The sequence below is a fragment of the Drosophila montana genome, unplaced genomic scaffold (genome assembly GCF_035044405.1).
Source record: "Drosophila montana isolate Dmon_TW-CO22-7 unplaced genomic scaffold, ASM3504440v1 contig_3729_1, whole genome shotgun sequence".
Classification (NCBI taxonomy): Eukaryota; Metazoa; Arthropoda; class Insecta; order Diptera; family Drosophilidae; genus Drosophila; species Drosophila montana.
Genome location: NW_026998615.1, coordinates 270,577 through 289,767, shown reverse-complemented (window position 1 = coordinate 289,767; position 19,191 = coordinate 270,577). Strand labels below are relative to the sequence as shown.

The window sequence follows — 19,191 nt, the reverse complement described above, 5'->3', positions numbered from 1 at the left end:
GAGATATCTCGAAAAACAAAAAGCTTTTCATACAAGAACCTCATTTCCACTGATCGTTGTTATAGCAGCTATATGATATAGTGGTCCGATGTAATTAAGATTTTCCTTAAATTTAGGGAGCATGGTAAAACCTATAAATGCCGAGTTTGGTCAAGATATCTTGAACAACAAAAATGTTTTCCACACTACAACTTAATTTTCGACCTATTGTTCCTATGGCAGCTATATGATATAGTGGTCCGATGTTGATAGGATTTTCCATATATATGAGGAGCCTTGACAACCTAATAAATGCCGAGTATCATCAAGAAGAGCAGGAACCTACTTTTCGACCAATAGTTTCTATAGCAGCTATATGATATAGTGGTCCGATCCAGCCGTTTCCGACATATGTACTGCGTGCAACAGAAAGAGGCACTTCTGCAAAGTTTCATGACGATGGCTTTAAAACTGAGACTAGTTCGCATAGAAACTCCGCTGTTGATACTGAGCAAGAATATATATACTTTATAGGGTCGGAGATGTCTACTTCTATACGTTACAAAATTACAATATTAAAAAATTATAATATCCTCTGAAAGGGTTTTCAAAATGGACGTTAGGAATACAGTTTGCATATTTATATACCCTAATAATATCCGAACAGCCAGAGGAGCCTGACGCAAGCGGAGAAGTCGCGCTCAAGGCCGTCACTACAGGGGAATTAAATACCTTCACTAATGCGTTAGTACAGCTGAAGAAAAAAATGTTAAGTTAAATATAATCTACTTAAAATTAATAATAATCGCAATAATAACGTAATATGGTAAGAACCGAAGCCATTTGAAGTGAGAGAAGCAGAATGCGCAAAAGATCGAGTACGTATTTTCGACTGCATACCCGAAGCATACAGAGTTGACGACACCATATTCATAGGCAGCGTAGATTTGAAACATGCGTTTTGGCAGATAGAGCTGGACCCCACTGGTCGCGAATTCACAGCATTTACCATACCCGGCAGGCCTCTATCGATTCAGAATGATGCCATTTGGGCTATACACCGCAGCTCTGAGTTTGTGGTGATTGATGGACAAGGAGCTTCCTCAACGTTTGCACAATCGCGTATTCACCTACTTGAATGACTTTCTAATCATCTCGACGACGTTTGACGAGCACTGCGAGCTGCTAAAGGAACTAAGTAACTTCCTGAAAAAAGCGAATTTGACTATTGGGTAGCAAAAATCTAAATTCTACTTGAAATACCTGCGTTATTTGAGGTACATCTTCGGCGATGGCGCATTGCGCACCTACCCAAAGAAGGTGGAAGCAATATTGCAGACCGCTCTTCTGAAGACCACCAAGCAACTACTAAGCTTTTTGGGCACAGCGGGATGGTACAGAAGATTCATCAGAAATTTTTCTGGACTGACTGTGCCCCTGGTGCACTGCTTGAAAGCGAACACGACCTTAGAAGCGATAAAGGCTTTCCAGGACCTCAAGAAGGCACACACATGTGCACCCGTACTGCTGCATCCCGATTTCCGCAAGCACTTTTATATATAGTGCGATGCAAGCCAATTGGGAATAGGAGCGGTGCTTTTTCACAGGGTTGATAGTGAAGGTGATAGACCGATTGCTCTTTTTTATATATAAGTATATACTCTATAACTAAATTATAGAGTGGCAGATAAGGAATGCCTGGCCGCCGTCAAAGCTGTCGAACGTTCCCGCCCATATGTGGAACTGATGCCGTTTACAGTTGTTACCGACCATGCCAGTGTGCAGTGGTTTATGACACTGAAAGACTTCATCGCAAAAGAAAAGACAATATCGTGGCGGATACATTGTCTAGACTGTTCGAAGTGGAAGAACATGATGTACCGAGTTTGAGAGCGAGAAGTATTTGGAAAGGCTGGGTGTTGTCGAGGAGCAGACGGAAAAGTTTCCAGACTTACTGATCGAGAAGCGTCTATTATTTAAGAGAACCAAGCTTCACAGAGCTAACCTCAACGCTTGTACAGAAGGCGCATGAAGGTTAGATGGCGATGCATGCTGGGAGTCAAGCAGGGCCTGGATGTCAATCCAAGTCGGTGAGTATATAAGCAACTGCGAAACCTGCAAAAAGACAAAGCACACGACTCAGGTTATTCGTCCACCTACGAATAACGAAGTTGTGTACGGACTTTTTGGGAAAATATTCACGCTGGCGACATGGCAACACGCACCTTTTTATAATGCTGGATCCCTTTTGCAAATTCGTCTGGCTGAAAGCTATACCAAAGGCGACGACTACGGCAGTGGTAAAATTTTTAAGTGTTCACATATTCACGCAGTTCAGAGTACCTGAAATTATTCATGCGGACGTTCGCAGATAGTTCACGTCTAATGAGTTCGCCGAGTAAATATGGGATCACTCACCAGACAACCGGGAACTATGCGCCACAAGCGAACGTGTCCGAGAGGGTGAAACAGTCTGTGCTAGCGGCAATCCGTATCCAGATCGGCGACGATCATGCGCGATGGGACGAGCAGTATCAACAGTATCGGAACGTCGTCGTACTTTTTTTCAGACAGCATATGTTCACGAAAGGCGTGGACTACAAACTGGCACGCAGGTTAAATGCCGTAAGCGACACGGAGTCTATGAGCACCAGATTTATAGGGCCGTGATACAGGGCACTATGCACGCAGCCTAAGAAAAAGCGACCAGACTTTATAACTTAAAATCTCGAGAAGTAACGTACCTATCTGGAAAGGTGATATACAAGCGCAACTTTATCGTGAGCGACTTCGCGAGAGGCCGCGAAGCAAAGCTCTGCCATAAATACGCCAAGTGCAGAGTCGTGAAGGCAATTGGATCCAGTCTATACGAAATCGAGACGCTACAAGGGATGGCGTTGGGAATATTCCACTGCAAGGATCTGAAACAGAAGGAATAAATTTGTGCCCGGATAACGTTTGCTATCCGTAAACAAACCTCTGAATCTGCCTTGTGCTGAATCTCAGGGTGTGGGTGATGGCATACGTTGGCGCTGACAAAACAACACATTGCAACGACAACAGCCCCAATGATAAAACCCGATTTCCACTCCTGTTTGAAGGGCAAGCATCCAAACCAGAGTGTGTTGTTACGGGCAGCAATACAGCTCCAAAATATATACCACAACAAAACAATATGCTGTGTTGTGGATTGATGATTGAAGGAAAGATATCAATAGATTCGAGGGGCGCAACTATCGGAGCCACCAGTTTCTCAGCGTGACTCTAGACATTTTTGAAAAGGAGAGCGGTTTTTGTTGTAGGGAGTGAGAAAAATTAGAAAAAGAAAAAATCCAGTGCAAGCCGGCAGCAGGCCAAAGAAAAAATTAAATTAAATTAAAAATCATAAAACGCGAACTATATATATATATATATTATACTTTTATTTTGCCAGTTCGCGTTTTATGATTTTTAATTTAATTTAATTTATATATATATATATAATTTATATATATATATATATGCACATCCACAAAGTACATACATATGTATATATATCTGGGAATTATTTTATTGCAAAGCAATGCAGTGAGAGAGAACCTCACTCATTGTATGGTGGAAATGGAGGTCAAAGATTTGGTGGGTGACGTTTCGCACTCAAATTCATTTCCAGAGATCTATTAGAAAAATCATTTGAGACGTGTTTCACACTTTTCGCAGAATTCAAACTTCTTCGTGGGAAATGCGATTTAAAGATTTTTTGTGCTAAGTTTTAAGTTGTGTCCGATTTGCTTCAAACTTATTTTCAAAGCTCTCAATAAGAACTTAATGAATACGTATTTCGACGATTTGGAAAATTCCACCCGCAACAGTGGTAAATTGGCGGAAAACGGTTGTATGAAAGTTTTTTGTTTACCATCCGATCGGCCCCAAACTAATTTTTATTCTCCAAAATTATTAAATTAATCTATATTCAAATTCATTTGAGGGGTGTTTCACACTTTTTGAAAAATCCATCCATCCTTGGTGCAAAGAGATTTGAGAGAGAAGATTTGGTGGATGACGTTTTGTGTTCAAATTTATTTCCAAAGATCTTTAAGAAAAATCATTAGAGACGTGTTTCACATTTCTCTTAAAATTCACCAAAAAAACCTTAAAAATGCATTTTGCACCGAAGGAGTTTATATTTTGCGAGAAATGTGAAACACGTCTCAAATGATTTTTCTTATAGATCTCTGGAAATAAATTTGAGCGCGAAACGTCACCCACCAAATCTTTGACCTCCATTTCCACCAAGGAGGAATGAATTTTCCTAAAAGTGTGAGACACCCCTCAAATGAATTTGAACAAAGATCTTTGAAAAAAAATTTGAGGCCTATCAGATTGTTAACAAAAAAGTTACATACAAACGTTTTTCGCGATTTTTCCGCACTTGCGGGTGGAATCTCCCGAAACCCCGTCTTAACGTGCACCTATATCACATAAGGTAACTACAGTGAAAGTTTCAGCTTCCTAGCCCTTACGGTTTGGGCTGTGCGTTGTACACCAATCAGTCAGTCAGTCAGTCAGTCAGGACAAACAGTTTTATATATAGAGATAGTATATAATAATATGTACACATACATATAAATTAACATATATGTTCTATATATATATATATAGATATATATATATATATTATAATAATAAATAAATTAGTTTCCTCAGTAGGGGTCGAACTCGCAACACACCGCACTACTTGCCGGCGCCTCTAGATTTGAATCTTAATGAGTAAAAAACGAGTTACAATAGCAGCAAAGAAAACAATACACTCGCAATTGCAATGATGTTGATAGAATTCAAAGCAGACGCGCACTAATGTGTGTGTGTACATGTATACAGAAATTCTTGGAATTTGCGCTTGCTGCCGTGAAGACGTGGGCAGCCAAAACACATTTTCTTTCGTGTTTCTTAACCGATCTTGATGAAACTTTCAGCAGTAAATCCGTTTGTACTATAAAATATTCGTGTACTCTCAAAAAGACAATGGCATTTAAATTGAGGCTTATATTGGTGGGCAGCATAAATTGGTTGATTTGTAGCTATGAGATAATAGCGGGAAGGTGGTGATAGCTATGAAATGAAAGATAATTGATATATATATACTACTCTAGTAGCTACATGTCATATTTGGTGACTCTAGCTCTTATTATTTATAAAAATTGCTCAACAAACAGGATTTTAATATAGATTTTTATCGATTACTTGGAAACGGGAAAAGTTATCGAATATTGGAAACAAGCTCGACCTGCGCGGGCACTATGAGGACCTACAGCTAATTTCAAGTCTCTAGGGTTCTGAGATCCTTGCGTCTATACATACGGACGGACGGACGGACAGACAGACGGACATGGCTAGATCTACTCGGCTTTTGATGCTGATCAAGAATATATATACTTTAGTGGATCGGAGATGCTTGCTTCTGCCTGTTACATACATTTGCACAAATACATTATACCCCTTTTACCCATTTTTAATGGGTTCAGGGTATAAAAATGGGTTAAAAGGGTAAAATGGTTTTGTGCACATGTATGTAAGAGAGAATGAAGCATCATCATCAACAGCTGAGTCGATTGAGCCATGTACGTATATTTGTCCGTTTGTTCGTCCGTCTGACTGTCCGTATGTATGAACTAATAAGTGGTAGAGACTTGAAATTTTGACATATAGTTTCTAATAAGTTTGTTTACACTAAGCGGCAAAATACCTATCCTAACAGGAATATTAGGAGATGGGTAATGTGTATCGCTACTCCATTAATAATATAATCAATAATACATAAACAACATTAAAATAAGGAGCATAAATAAAATTGTTACACGACCACACGAAATATGTATATATAGTATTTACCTCTTTTGTTTGTGGATATATCTTGACAAAACTGTCAATTTAGGAGTTTCACTTTTTATCAGCATCGGACCACTATAACATCTGGCTGCCAAAGGAACGAACGGTCGATGAAAAACTATGCATGAGAAACTGTTTTGCATGAGCCAAATGTTATCAGAATCGCACTATTATATTGTATTCATCTCTAGGAAGAACGAGTTTAAATTAAGTTTTTTTTTTGGTAGAATATTCTGTTTTCCAAGACATTTTCATCAAACTCAGCATTTAAGAGTATTTCTATTCTCATATATCTGCAAATCTGCATGTCAAACGTCTACAAACGTGTTAAATATACGGCGGGACGGAGATGGCCAAACTTTGTTTGGATAAAGCTCATAAAGCTCCGAGCTCATAAAGTTTATATATAATAAATAATAATAAGTATCGTAATTACCAGATTACCAGAGTATTTACCTACCGCAGACGGCCATTTGATGAATTTGATTTGTTGCCTCGCGAATAGTACCTATAATTGTATTCTCCCGGATATGACTGCTAATCACGTTTTTTAATTTCAGGACCTTTACGAGAATATTGATTATGGAATATTGTTCCCGAGAACTAAAATCAAGGTCAAGGTAAACCCATCTGGAGTTGTTATGTTAAAAGGACAAATTATGTTGTAAAACAAATATTAATTTTATCTACTTTTATATAAGATGAAGTTAGTTATATAAAAAGTTGTCTAATAAATAATTAAACATAATTTATTTATTTTTTTTAGAAAAATTTCATTCGCAAATTGGGTAAAAAGAATGTAATGTATCTATGGAAATGTAAGTAACAGGAACAAGGACTAAACATTTTTTAAATGTATGTCCTTCTAGTACCCACGCAGTACAAGTTTGTTTCCGATGTGCGATAGCTTTCCCCGTTTACAAGTAATCGATAAAAATCGATATCCAAATCCTGCTTTTTTAGCAAATTCGGTAAATAATAAGAGCTAGAGTCACCAAACTTGATATGTAGCTTCTAGAATAGTATATATATTATATATCAATTATCTTTCATTTTAAGCTATTACCGCCTCCCCGCTACTACCTCATAGCTATAAATCAAGTAAATAAACCAATTTATATTGCCCACCGATTAAAGCCGCAATTTAAACGGAATTGAATTTTTGAGAATATACAAATATTTTGTATTACAAAATGATCTACTGTTGAAATCGGTTAAAATACACAAAAGTTATTAATGCGTGTCTTTATTGAACTTTATCAACAGCATTTAAATTGCTATTGTATTGTTTTCTGTGCTGCTTTTTAATCAGTTTTTTCTCGTTTGGACTTAATTGTCGGTGTGGCTGATTGAAGAGGCGACGGCAAGTAGTGTGGTATGGTGCGATCTCGAACCCTACCGAGGGAACTACTTTTTTTTTAAATTTATTTTTATTACTACTTAAGCAAACAAGCGCGTAGCTCGAGCTACATTTGGTGTAAGAATAAAAGGGTTCAGGGTATCCCCTAGTTGGGAGCTCCCGACTAGAGCCTCTTACTTTTTTTTAAATTAATTCTAGGTATAATTGGGCTTTGCATATTTTTAAGTCAGGTAGGCAATGCATTTTTATTCCCATAATCCATAAGCCGTGCTTCGCTTTCGCATGAATTTATTTTTTTAATCAATAACCCATGAGTTCACTTTTTGTGCCCCCATTTTTGTAGTGTTATTCAATGTCAATAATAAACAGCTATACAAAAATGCCCATTGTTTATATCCTGAATCCACCAAAAATGGCTAAATAGGAAGTAATGGCGTTGTCCGAAGGTTTGTAACAGGGAGAAGGAAGCATCTTCGACCCCATAAAGAGTATATATTCTTGATCATCATCAATAGCCGAGTCGATCTAGACATACTGATTTTTTTTTACTTGTCCAACTTCAGTACACAACATATTTAAAAACAACGTTTTTTATCCGGAAGCCAAAGTCACTGCAGTGAATAACAATTTCTCCAAACATTCGTATCTATATCCACATACACCACATATACGTAGTTGAGAGCCCATTCTATTTTACGCTCTTTTAGTTGTGAGAGCAATAACATCATGTGCACAATCAAAAACCGAACCTGCCTAGCTTTGACGTCAATAACTCACCAATATTCGGAGAGTTAGATTACTTGGCGTAAATACATCGAAGCTAACAAACCGCAGGAAAAACTTATAGCAAACACTCTACACGGGCCCATAAACTGGAACTCTTGCTTTCTTTGTAGGCTCGGGTCCCCGAACAGAAATAATAATGCACATATTTTTTCTAATTTTTGATCGATCATTGATATCATGTTGTACAGAGTCCATGCCTTACTGAAGTCGTTAAAATGATATGAAATTTTTTGTATACTTTAAGCGGCAGACCAGCACTGGCTGTAGAGGTCTGATCGTAGGTTTTTTGCAAACTTCAATGTGTGATATCGGTACGAAAAAACCGATCATTTTATCCGTTTCGTCCGATGCTGTAGTACTTCATACAGAGCGATACTAACAACTTAATTTACACCGGCCGGTTGTATTGGGGACCACAGCTGTCACACAAAGCCTAAGCCTCTGGTGCGCGTTCCACCGAGAAAACATATTTTTATTTGCATTTATTTTTTATCAGATGATGTAAAAGTCGTTATAAAGGCAAGAATTTACATATGTCCCAAGTATAATGGTTGAAAAATTTAAGTTTTCTTATTTAAGGCATATTTAACTCTTCAAAATAAATGTTCCACCTGACATATTTACAAACAACTGTTGCAAAGAGTTTTTGCCAGAACATTTAATAGTTACTACAAAGCTAAAAAGAAAAATCGGACTCCGATTTTCTTACCACCTTCATCAACCTAAGTTAAAAACGAAATACTTCTCTTGTGCTTGCCTTTCAAAACGTAAGAGATCTTAATTCTAAACTTCAAGCCCTTAAATAGATTCTCTAGCCTTCAAGTTTTATATAATCAATCACTCTTACTGAGACTCGCCTATATTTACTTCACAATACGTCACTTAGTTGTGATCGAGATTTCCGTATCAGATAGAACTCATTGAGCTTTACTTCTCGGATATCGAGTTTCTGGGCGAACAGGTAGTATGGTTGGTATTAGGTAGTATTTGTATTTTGACTTAATTTTCCTATATTCCCCCAATTTCTTACATACCTTAGCCATCTTAATGCTATTAAACCTATCTCCTGCCTTCTTTCTGATAAGGACCTCTTGATCGTTCTTGGCGACTTTAATCGTCCGGATGTTGGTCATCTCGAATGGAATTTACCTTTCTGTTGCAACCAATGTCACACGATTTTGTTAATGGTCTATATGAGATGTCTTATTGCAGGTTAATCGGGATCGTAACCCAAGAGACAAACCTCTTGATCTGATCTGAATCCAACACATTCCTCTGGCACAGGATTTACCTGCTTGCACGGCCTGAAGACCCCTGTGGATTTGGTCATTGGTCTACCATCCCGTGTGCTTTTCAAGGAATCGAAATTAGGGGATGGTTTCCGTTGCTTTCGTAATGCTGATTTTTGAAAGCTTAATGATCCCATTCTGCAAGTCAATTTGTTAATTTTTTTCTTGCCATTAGATTTTTTTATAGTACTGTGAATTCGCTCTTTGACATCTGTGTCCTACTTGTTTACCCAGCGAGATATAATAAGCTCCCTGGATCTCAAGGGATCTTGTGACACTAAAAAATGTCAAGTCGAGGTGCTACTAAAAATGTCGGGAAATTCCTTTGATTTATGCCACTATGCTGTTGCCACATGAAACTTTTATAAGCAAAATGCCATATGCTTAAAGGATTATCTTCGCCATCTGTTTTTACATGATCCTTAGAAAATGTTCAACTTTGTGAACGCCAAAAATAAGACATCAACTTTTCCGTTTGTAGATGAGAGGGCGAATAGTCATATAAGCATTCCTGATCTATTTGCAAACTTTTTTCAAACTACCTACTCCTTCTCTAAGTATCAGCCTTATCATCATTCGTTACAGAGGCCACTTCAGCGAAGGGCACCTAGAAAGAGTAAGAAAAACATAAAGTCGAGTCAGGTGAGTGCCAAAATCCGGGGGAAGGCACAAGAAGGAGCTAGTGGCGAGAGGAGCTGCGTAAGCGGCTATCGACTTAAGTGCAGGATGGTGGCCATTCCCCAGAAATTTGTGCTCGGCTTGCTGAGTTAGAGCCTCAATGTGCCAAAACATTAAACCGCCATCCTTGAGCTGCCCACCCGACGTTGGCGGACGGCCGCGTCAAAAATCGGAGCCCGACCTAAGGAGCTGACAACTGTACGAGCGGCCACAGATTCCGGCCCCTAGCTTAGCCGTCACGGGTGTAGAGGAAAGGCATGAGGTCAGATGGGATGGAGCCCACCGAGCAACAGTGACCGACGACAAGATAGGGCGGGCCCCTGCTGATCCGGGTAGTGTCTCTTATGCTCCCCGGCCGTATCCTCAGTCAGAGGCTAAGCCACATTCAAGCGTACCAGAACAAGTGGGGTATGAGGTATGATGGCCGATCCGACCCCCTTGGATTCCTAGAGGACCTAGAGGAGCGGGCCATCACATATGTCATTGCCCTCGTTCGCATGCCTAGGGTATTGAGCGAGGAATTCTGCGACCGGGCCGCTCGATGGGTTTCTTGGAGTTCTTCCCGCCACCACGCTATTTTGAAAGGCTTAAGGACGGAATCCGGCTCCGCCGGCAGAGCGAGGTGGAGGAATTCAAAGAATACCTAATAGAGCTGAGGGCTTTAATGCATCACGCCAGATATGCGCCGGTGCAGGAGTTGCACCGGATATACGTGAATGCCGCCCCCGAATACAGGCTCTTCGTGCGACGTCAAGATTTATCCACCTTGACCCAGCTGACGCTAATGGCTGTGTAGTATGAAACGGTCATTAGGCAGAAGGCGTAAGAATCGGAAAACATGTCAGTGAGTCAGGTGGCCATGAGTTCAGGTAGCGCAGAATGGGGGAGGACAACACAGCCCACGGGGACACCTCAACACGTTCTGGTCTACGCCCGGCGGGTCCGGAGCGACCGTTGTGGAAAAGGGTCCCCACTCCGCTCGCAGTGGCCCATGCGGAGGCTGCCTATCAGAAGATTAGCCAAGCAACCGGAACAGAGTACGATCCGGCGGGCATGTCGTAAGTGCGCAAGGGAGGGGCACTTCGCCAGGGAGTGCCCAAACGCACGCGTCGTGGTCGGTTGGGTATGTGGCGACCGGGGCATTAGCCAAGATTGTTGTCGAGCACGGAGGCGGGAAACGGGCAACGGCGTCGCCCAGGCCAGGCTCGGGTCGACGCCGACACACGCGTGTCCACTTATTAGGACACCCACGGAAGGTGGACGGAGGCCGAATCGTCGCTACTGTGGAGATTGGCGGGCGAACGATGCCTGCTACAATCGACTCCGTAGCCACTCGGAGCTTCATTAGTGTAGATTGCGTACGCAAGTGGGCGATGTGATCAGCAGCCTAGCGGGGAAGGTGATCAGCAGTTGGATGCTCATCATGCGGTCGATGCTAGACCACGTCATCTTGGGGGTGGATTTCCTGGGTGCAATGGGCAGCACAACGTGCTGCGGCAATGCAGAACTGGTCCTGGAGACGGTGGTGCTACCGGCCGCGGGGCTTGGGATGAGCGAAAAGCCAAAAGCACGCCTTCCACTTCAGGGAAAGGAAGCACGTGCTCAGCAACAGGATGGAGGAGACACGCAGAAGGAACCGAAGGAAGGCCTCCCATGTCAGGGGAAGGCCTCCCAGCAACAGATCTTCGTTGCTCATGGATGCGGCACGGCGGGAATGTGCTAGGGTACGAAGGAAAATAGAGCTATGTCTGCAGTCTGCCCGGATGCAGGATATCGGGAGCAGCTGCCAAAGTGGAGCAATCATGGAGCATCATCTGGAGTCGGAGTGGTGCACGGAAAAGGCAAGAAACTTGAGGGGGTAGAGTGGCTGGCGGATCTGGATCCGGAACTAAGGGAGTTCCTGGAGTTGAAACTAGCATTCTTCGAGGGTCTGCAGGGGATCTCGCATATCGCGGAGCACTCGATCCGGCTGAAGCACGACAAGCCATTGAAACAAAGGTACTACCCGAAGAATCCGGCCATGCAGAGGGTGATCGACGAGCGGGTGGATAAGTTGATCCAGGCAGTTGCTATCGAGCCATCGTGGAGCCTCATGCACTCGCATACCTAGTCGATATCGTAGTAATAGGAGCTGCAAAGGAGCAACACATAGAGAATTTGAGGGAGGTATTCCGCTGGTTGAGGGCGGCCAACCTAAGGCTAAACAGGAAGAAGTGCAGCTTCTTCAGGGAGAGTCTTGTCTATCTAGAATATGTTATTTGCGGGGATCCAGAGAAGGTGAAGGTGATACGTAGCCGCGATTAATTGTATGGAGTTGCGGACGTGTCTCGGGATGGCTTCATTGCACAGGCGTCTCGTTCCCAACTTCGCGACTCAGGTACAGCCGCTAACGGCGCTCCTAAAGAAGGGGCGGAAATGGTCTTGGGGTGAGGAACAGGAAGATAAATTAATTCAATTGAAGGATAGCTTGACGACCGCCCCCGTGTTGGCTTGCCCGAACTTTTACGCCAAATTCGTCTTGCAGACTGACACAAGGGAGTATGGTCTCGGCACAGTGCTGACGCAGACGATAAAGGGACAGGAGCGGGTGATAGCGTACGCGAGTCGGAAGTTGCTAAAAGCTGAAGTGAACTATTCCGCCACCGAGAAAGAGTGCTTGGCAATCGTGTGGTCGATCCGGAAGTTGCGTTGCCACCTAGAGGGGTACCGTATCGACGTAATAACGAATCATCTTGCACTCACGGGCTCAACTCGATCGAGAGTCCTTCAGGACCGATCGAGGGGTACTGGAACTGCAACAGTTCTAGTTCGATGTTTGATGTTCAAAACAAGATGAATGCGCTTGAGCCGGTTAATAATCGGAGTAAAAAGATATCGATAGGATTCAATGGACGCAAACTTCATTATATGTATTTAAATGCCGGAATTGGAGTAAAGAGCCATCCGAGTTCATAAGTGAAGCAGGAGAAGCTTTCGTCCCTCATATTTTCTAATGTACAACATACTTATCACAGTGCAGATAATAAATCGTGACAATTGAAAGCATGTACTCAAACTTACAACACTCATTTACGAAACATGCAGACACAATAATTGCTAAAATGGATGAGTTTCAGGATAAAGATAGTGTTTGGGCGCTAAACAAGTTGTTTACGAGTTTAAGCATAAAAAGCCAAACCAGCTTTTCACTGCCACGCTTCAGGACCTTCAGGTTATTTCTGTACTAAAAAGTCAATTTTTTAATCATTTGAATTGATATATTTTCCTGAGGATATCATCCTTCATAGCATACTATCGTAGAAGTTGCAATGCTCAATTGCACCGCCGTTGCTTTCGCAAAAAAAAATTATTCCTTGCCTTATTCCTTAATCGACGTATTCTTGCAACTTTTTTCTCAATGATATGTGAATTATCCAACTCGTTTCAAAATGCAATTTGCTCAAAACCCCAGACAGTTTTAAAATATTGCGAACTTGGAGCGTAAGTCTTCAACTATTTTATTGGCTGGCTCGAGGTCCGGTCTTATTAAAATAAAAAGTTTTAAAAATTTAGTTTAATATTTCTCCAATATATTTAGTCTGTAGTCTTGATGTTGGATCCTGTGTTAGTGTTCTATACGCTCATAAGTCGTCTAAAATATTTTTATCATTTTATTTTTGTAATCGTCCTGATCTGTTGGTAGTGTTTTGTTGCCCACATCCGACGATAAAATTTTAATATTTATATTTTCTTTTAAGAATTTACGTGTCTGTTCCACTGTGTCCAGTATTCCTTGATCACTAGAATTTTGGTTATTCTTAGTTTTAAGCTCTTACCAATAAAGATAATTCAGTACGTTGCGACATTTATGTTTCTTTTTCTATTATCGATTAACCGTCTTCAATGTATTTTAGGAGAGTAAAATCTTTTTTACTTATGAACCACTCTCTTTGAGTGTTGTCCGCTTAGCCAAGATTCCGTTGACCTCGTAGCTTTGGTGTTTCGTTTCTTGCCTTTTCTGAAGTGTTGTTCTTACTTTGTTTTCTATATTTCTCTCGCTTTCAAAAAACGCTTTGGCGTCATCTGTGAGCATCAGTTGATCTATGTTTGTTTTTGTTATTTCCATATGTTTTGTTTGTTTTTGTTATTTCCATATGTTTTATAAGTAAGTTTAATATTTTGGTGTGGTACAAATGTGTGTGTCTAGTCAAAGGAACTATAGTGTTTACATAGGCACAAAGAAATCCAAAATTAAAACAAGGATTAGTCAATATAAATTGAACTTCAAATTAAGACATCAAAATAATTTACAAAAACAAGAAAAGGTTCTAGTCGGGAGCTCCCAACTAGGGAATACCCGAAACACTCTTCTACCAACACCAAGTGCAGCTCGCGCTACGAGCTCGTTTGCTGTAGTAGTAATAAAATAATTTAAAAAAAAAAAAAAAAGAGTTCCCTCGGTAGGACTCGAACTCGTAACACAACACGCAGCTTGCAACCGCCTCTACTTAACAGCCCCACCAACAATTGAGTCTTAATGAGAAAAAAACGGATTAAAATAGCCGTACAGAAAAGAATACATTCGCAATTGCTGCAATGCAAGAACGAATTCAATAAAGACGCGCGTGAATGTGTGTATACATGTATAAAGAAATTCTTGCGCTTTGCGCTAACTACAGCTGACACGTAGACTGCCAATATATATAACCGTTTTCTTTAATAACTTCTGTGTTTCTTAACCGATCTTAATGAAATTTTCAGCAGTAGATCCTATTGTACTGTAAACAGTGAACATTAATGGAATTTTTGAAAGTCGCCAGCCACTACATCTTATGTTGTAACGCAATAATAGTATAAGACATTAATATGTCCTTTTTGTAAATAGAAGTTGGACACTCTAAGAAAAGAAGATGAGAACACGTGGTGACGCCGACTCATAAAATTAATATGGAAATCCAGAAAATAAAAATAAAGAAGATAACAAATCAGGTGTGGAGCTTACCAAAAATTACTCTGATTATGCTATACCGATATCATAAAGTTGAAAAAATTAGAGCTTAAGCAGCTGCTTGCGGAGAAAGGAGTCCCTGTGCAACGAAGCGTCTATCTACCAGTTGCGTATTCTGGTGAAATCAGTAATGACCGACACTGTTGGGACATTGCGTGTCGCCGGAGAAGAGTTCCCGAGTACATCACGAGCTGTGGATCTAAATGCTGAAAAATTTAAGTCAGGTCCACTTTTGGAGCAGCCATCTGAAATCGAGCTGCCTGAAGAGTTGGTTGAGGATGAACCTGGCCATGTGAGCCCTCTAATGGCTGGTGCGAATGTCGCAAATTTAGAAGCGAATGATTCACCTTGTACACTGCTCGCAAAAATCTTGCAGAGCTGAAGCCACGTGTTAACGAACTGGACAGCGGAGTTGAGGTACCCAATCGACATGGCCGTGTGGATATCTGCTGGTCCCTTGCCAACTACTACGCGGCTCAGCCAAGGAGTATGTGATGGCGAACACATGGATGGAGCTAAGTGAGCTAAGCAGACGTAGTCAAGTATATAGTTGACGGACTTGGAGACCATTCAGGATACGCCGCTTCGCTATATTATTGCACTTCGTTGAACGAATTAAAAATTGATGCGATACCAGACAGTCATATTTGAAAATGAATAAAAAAAACATCTACCTTTTGGGGATCTGTTGCAGTACGCGCCTCTAATGGCGTCACAATGAGTGCACTTCGTGAGAACAGATGTTACAGCTGCCGTTAAATGGGGCATCTGAGCAAGTATTGCGTACGTCCAAAAAGACCGGAAAGAGGATGCTTTAATTGTTTTAAAATTGGCCACCATACAAGCAGTGCCCGAACCGAGCCTAAATTGCTGCAATGGGTACAAATTATGAGGAGGACGCAAACGATACATCCTTTAGTAAGACTACCTTGTAAAGGGGGATGCACCGAATACACATATACCGAATGCACAATATATGCATTGTTAGACGCCGGAAGCCCTTTATGCTTTGCGAGCAAATACTTGTTTCCTCATAAAGCGATAAATGCCAAAATGGAAAGTAGTCATCTCCGTGGACTGAGGGGCAACCCGAAGTTGAAGTTTTTGTTACTCACGATTTTGTTTTACCAACACCGTTGCTGCTCGGCATAGATGTTCTCCGAATTTTTAAACTTAAACTTGTAATACAAAAAAAATGTTGAATAAAGTTATTTTAGTTAATAATACTGTAGCACTAGTATTCAAATTGTTTGGTGTACCCCTGGTAGCTAAGGCTTTACAATGTAGTAATAGTGACAGTAAATATAGCTAGGGAATTTGGTCTTGACCCGCCGCTGATTTGTCGGCGAATTGTGCATAAACATTAAGCAGATAAGTTCTCGGATAGTTGCGGGCCACCCTGCAGAATTGCTTGAGGATGAATCTGGCCATGCGAGCCCTCTAATAGCTGGTGCGAATGTCGGTAATTTAGAAGCCGCGAATTTGTCGGCGAATTGAGCATAACCATTATACAGTTGCATTTAACATTCGATTATCAGACACGACCCCATTTCAAAGGCGCCCTCGCAGGCTATCATATAACGAAAAAGAGATTATTACTGACACCGTAAACGAGCTCCCTGGAAAGGAAATTGATTCGGCCTAGTAGTTCACCGTATGCGTCTACTGTTGTGGTAGTAAAGAAAAGGGTGGAAAAGTAAGGAAGTGTTCTGACTACCGTGGGCTAAATAAGAAAACCGATCCAGACAATTTTCCGTTTCGTCTAATAGAGGATTGTTAAGAATATTTGGAAAGAAAGACAGTGTTCTCTACGATAGATTTAAAATGATTCACCATGACGGGATTTGGGGTTTGGCCTTAAAAATGGTCCTGCAGTATTTCAAAGTAGCAGTATTTCATTTTTGATGTGTTAAAGAATATGGTAAGAGCCGACAAATTATGGTGTAAATGGATGATGTTATTTTGGCTAAGGACACCATTAAATGTTAGCCTAATTGTTAGATCGCCTGATAGGGTATAACCTTGAAATTAACTTAAAAAAGTTCAGGTTTGTACAGAAATGAATAGATTATTTGGGATATAATGTTGGCGCTTTAATAATTTTACCGAATGATGAACATATTAAGGTTATTCAGTATTACCCAAAACAACGTAATTGTAGAGCATTGCAGTCGTGCTTAGGTTCATTTTCCTATTTTCGCAAGTCTATTCCGAACTTTTCGCGTATAGCGAAACCCTTGACATAATTATTAAAGCGAAGTGGTCCTTTTCCCATGTCAGTGCAGGCATGTCGTTTGTGACACTGAGATCCTCCCTTGCTACTCCACCTGTGCTATCAATATTAGACCTAGCTTTGAAACTGAGCTGCATACCGGTGCCAAGTCACATGGTTTTGGCGCGGTATTGATGCAGCGACAGTCTGATAATAAATTACAACCTGTCTTTTTCTACTCCTGAATGGCAACGGGTGCCGAGTCTCGATACCATAGCTTTGAACTGGAGACCCTAGCTATATTCTATGCTTTAAATCGATTACATGTGTACCTAGAGCATCGCGCTTTCCTTATTGTTACCGATTCCGACTCCCTAGTTCAAACCTTGAGTAAAAACTCTATACACCCCCGTATCGCCCGATCGTAGTAGATTTAGAAGCTTTATACTGTGGTGACGCCGACTCATACAATTAAAAAAAAAAAACCAAAAAAAACGATAAAATATAAAAATAAAGAAGATTACAATAGGAAATTTTATTACCCGATTTTCCTATTGAAATTGAACATTGAAATAGTACACCCCAGAAGTAAGGTGCGTAACGAAATTATTCGAAACTATCAAAATATAAATATTATTTTAATAGTATACATTAGAAATAGAATCAAAATCTTTATCTTTCTAAATACTTAATATTTTTCTTCTCTACTTCAAAATTGTTATATCTAATATTCTCTTGATCCAAACAAGCCTAAAAATTTAAATAGGAAGTTTACTTACCTGTTTTTCTTACTGAAATTTCATTTTAAAATAGTATACCTTAGAAATAAATCAAAATAATCTCCTTTCTTAAATACTTAATTTTTCTTTTCCCTGCTTAAAAATTGAAATCTCTTGATCTAACATGCCTAAAGAATTGAAATAAAATACTAAAATTAAATTTATTAACTTCCAGTTGGCCCAAACATACTTTACAAAATAAATTCTATTGTCTTCCTTTCTACTGAGATCTGTATTTTTTAACTCTAATATACTCAATGCTCATCATTTTGTTGTTAAATATCAACATTTTTTCTTGATCCAAGCATAATATATAATATCAATGCTAAATTTTATTTATCAAAGTATGCCATGTAGCCAAAATTTCAATTTTCTCTAGGTTCATATTTAGCAAAAAAATCAGTCTGTTTTATAAATTTGACTAGAGCGTACAAAAATATTAAGAAATTTTTCAGCATTATTAACACAGTATCTTCCAAAATGTTTTGCGAGTGATCAAAGGAGAAAACCGGACTCAACAGCGAATTATAAATTTCGCGTAGAGCATCGTTAAATCTTTCTCAATACTTCCTCTCGTCAGCTACATATTGTGTTCTGGTCTTGGTATCTACATCATTTTATTCACTTTTTAGCCTTCTGCTAGCCCATTTCCGTTTATACGCAGGTGCTGATTTGCAAACCAGCCTGCTACTGGCCAACAATTGTTTGTCTCAGACACCGGGGGCCCTGTCTTAAACCCAGGAACAGCCTAGGTTAGCAAACTTACCCAGTACGTAGTACAAGCGTACCTGACTACTAACTAGACGCAAGTATGCTCATAATACAGATGGTTGCTGTATATTCTGCAAACAGTTTGTAAAGACCAGAGCTATCAGCTGGCCAAAGGACATTGCATTCTTTGTAGTTTCCCAGATATAGCTATTTTTCTGAAAAGGATATTTTATTTATAGCTAAAACAAATAAATTTGTACTATCGATTGGACATTTGCAAAGATGTGGTCGAGTTCTGACATCCTTTGTCCAACATTCGTTGGCATGACAATTCTGAATATGCAATTAAAAGGACAAAATTCCTAAATAGTATTTGCTTGGACCACGGCTATCAAGGACATCAGAATCGTCTTAGTACTTTTTGAAAAATCTAGGATTTATAAGGAATTTTAATTTTGGTTTAACAAATTTAATATTTGCTACTATATATTTCCGAGTGTACGAATAGAAATCTCAATCTTTTTTTTTAATAAAACAATTAA

General features: G+C 40.1%; 1 protein-coding gene and 1 long non-coding RNA gene across 2 annotated transcripts in view; both read left to right on the top strand.

Moving 5' to 3' along the window:
* LOC135435824 (alpha-N-acetylgalactosaminidase) overlaps positions 1-6,595 on the top strand; it is a 40,253-nt gene extending 33,658 nt beyond the window's left edge. The window contains exon 5 of the mRNA XM_064693047.1: positions 6,408-6,595. Coding sequence (XP_064549117.1) covers positions 6,408-6,515 — 108 coding nt within the window. The 3' untranslated portion in view covers positions 6,516-6,595. The remainder of the gene's footprint in view (positions 1-6,407) is intronic.
* Positions 6,596-18,349: 11,754 nt separating this feature from the next.
* On the top strand, positions 18,350-19,158 carry LOC135435836 (uncharacterized). Its single transcript, XR_010437441.1, has 3 exons — positions 18,350-18,541; positions 18,603-18,690; positions 18,889-19,158. It is a non-coding gene; the product is annotated as an uncharacterized LOC135435836 (long non-coding RNA).
* The last annotated feature ends 33 nt before the right edge of the window (positions 19,159-19,191 follow it).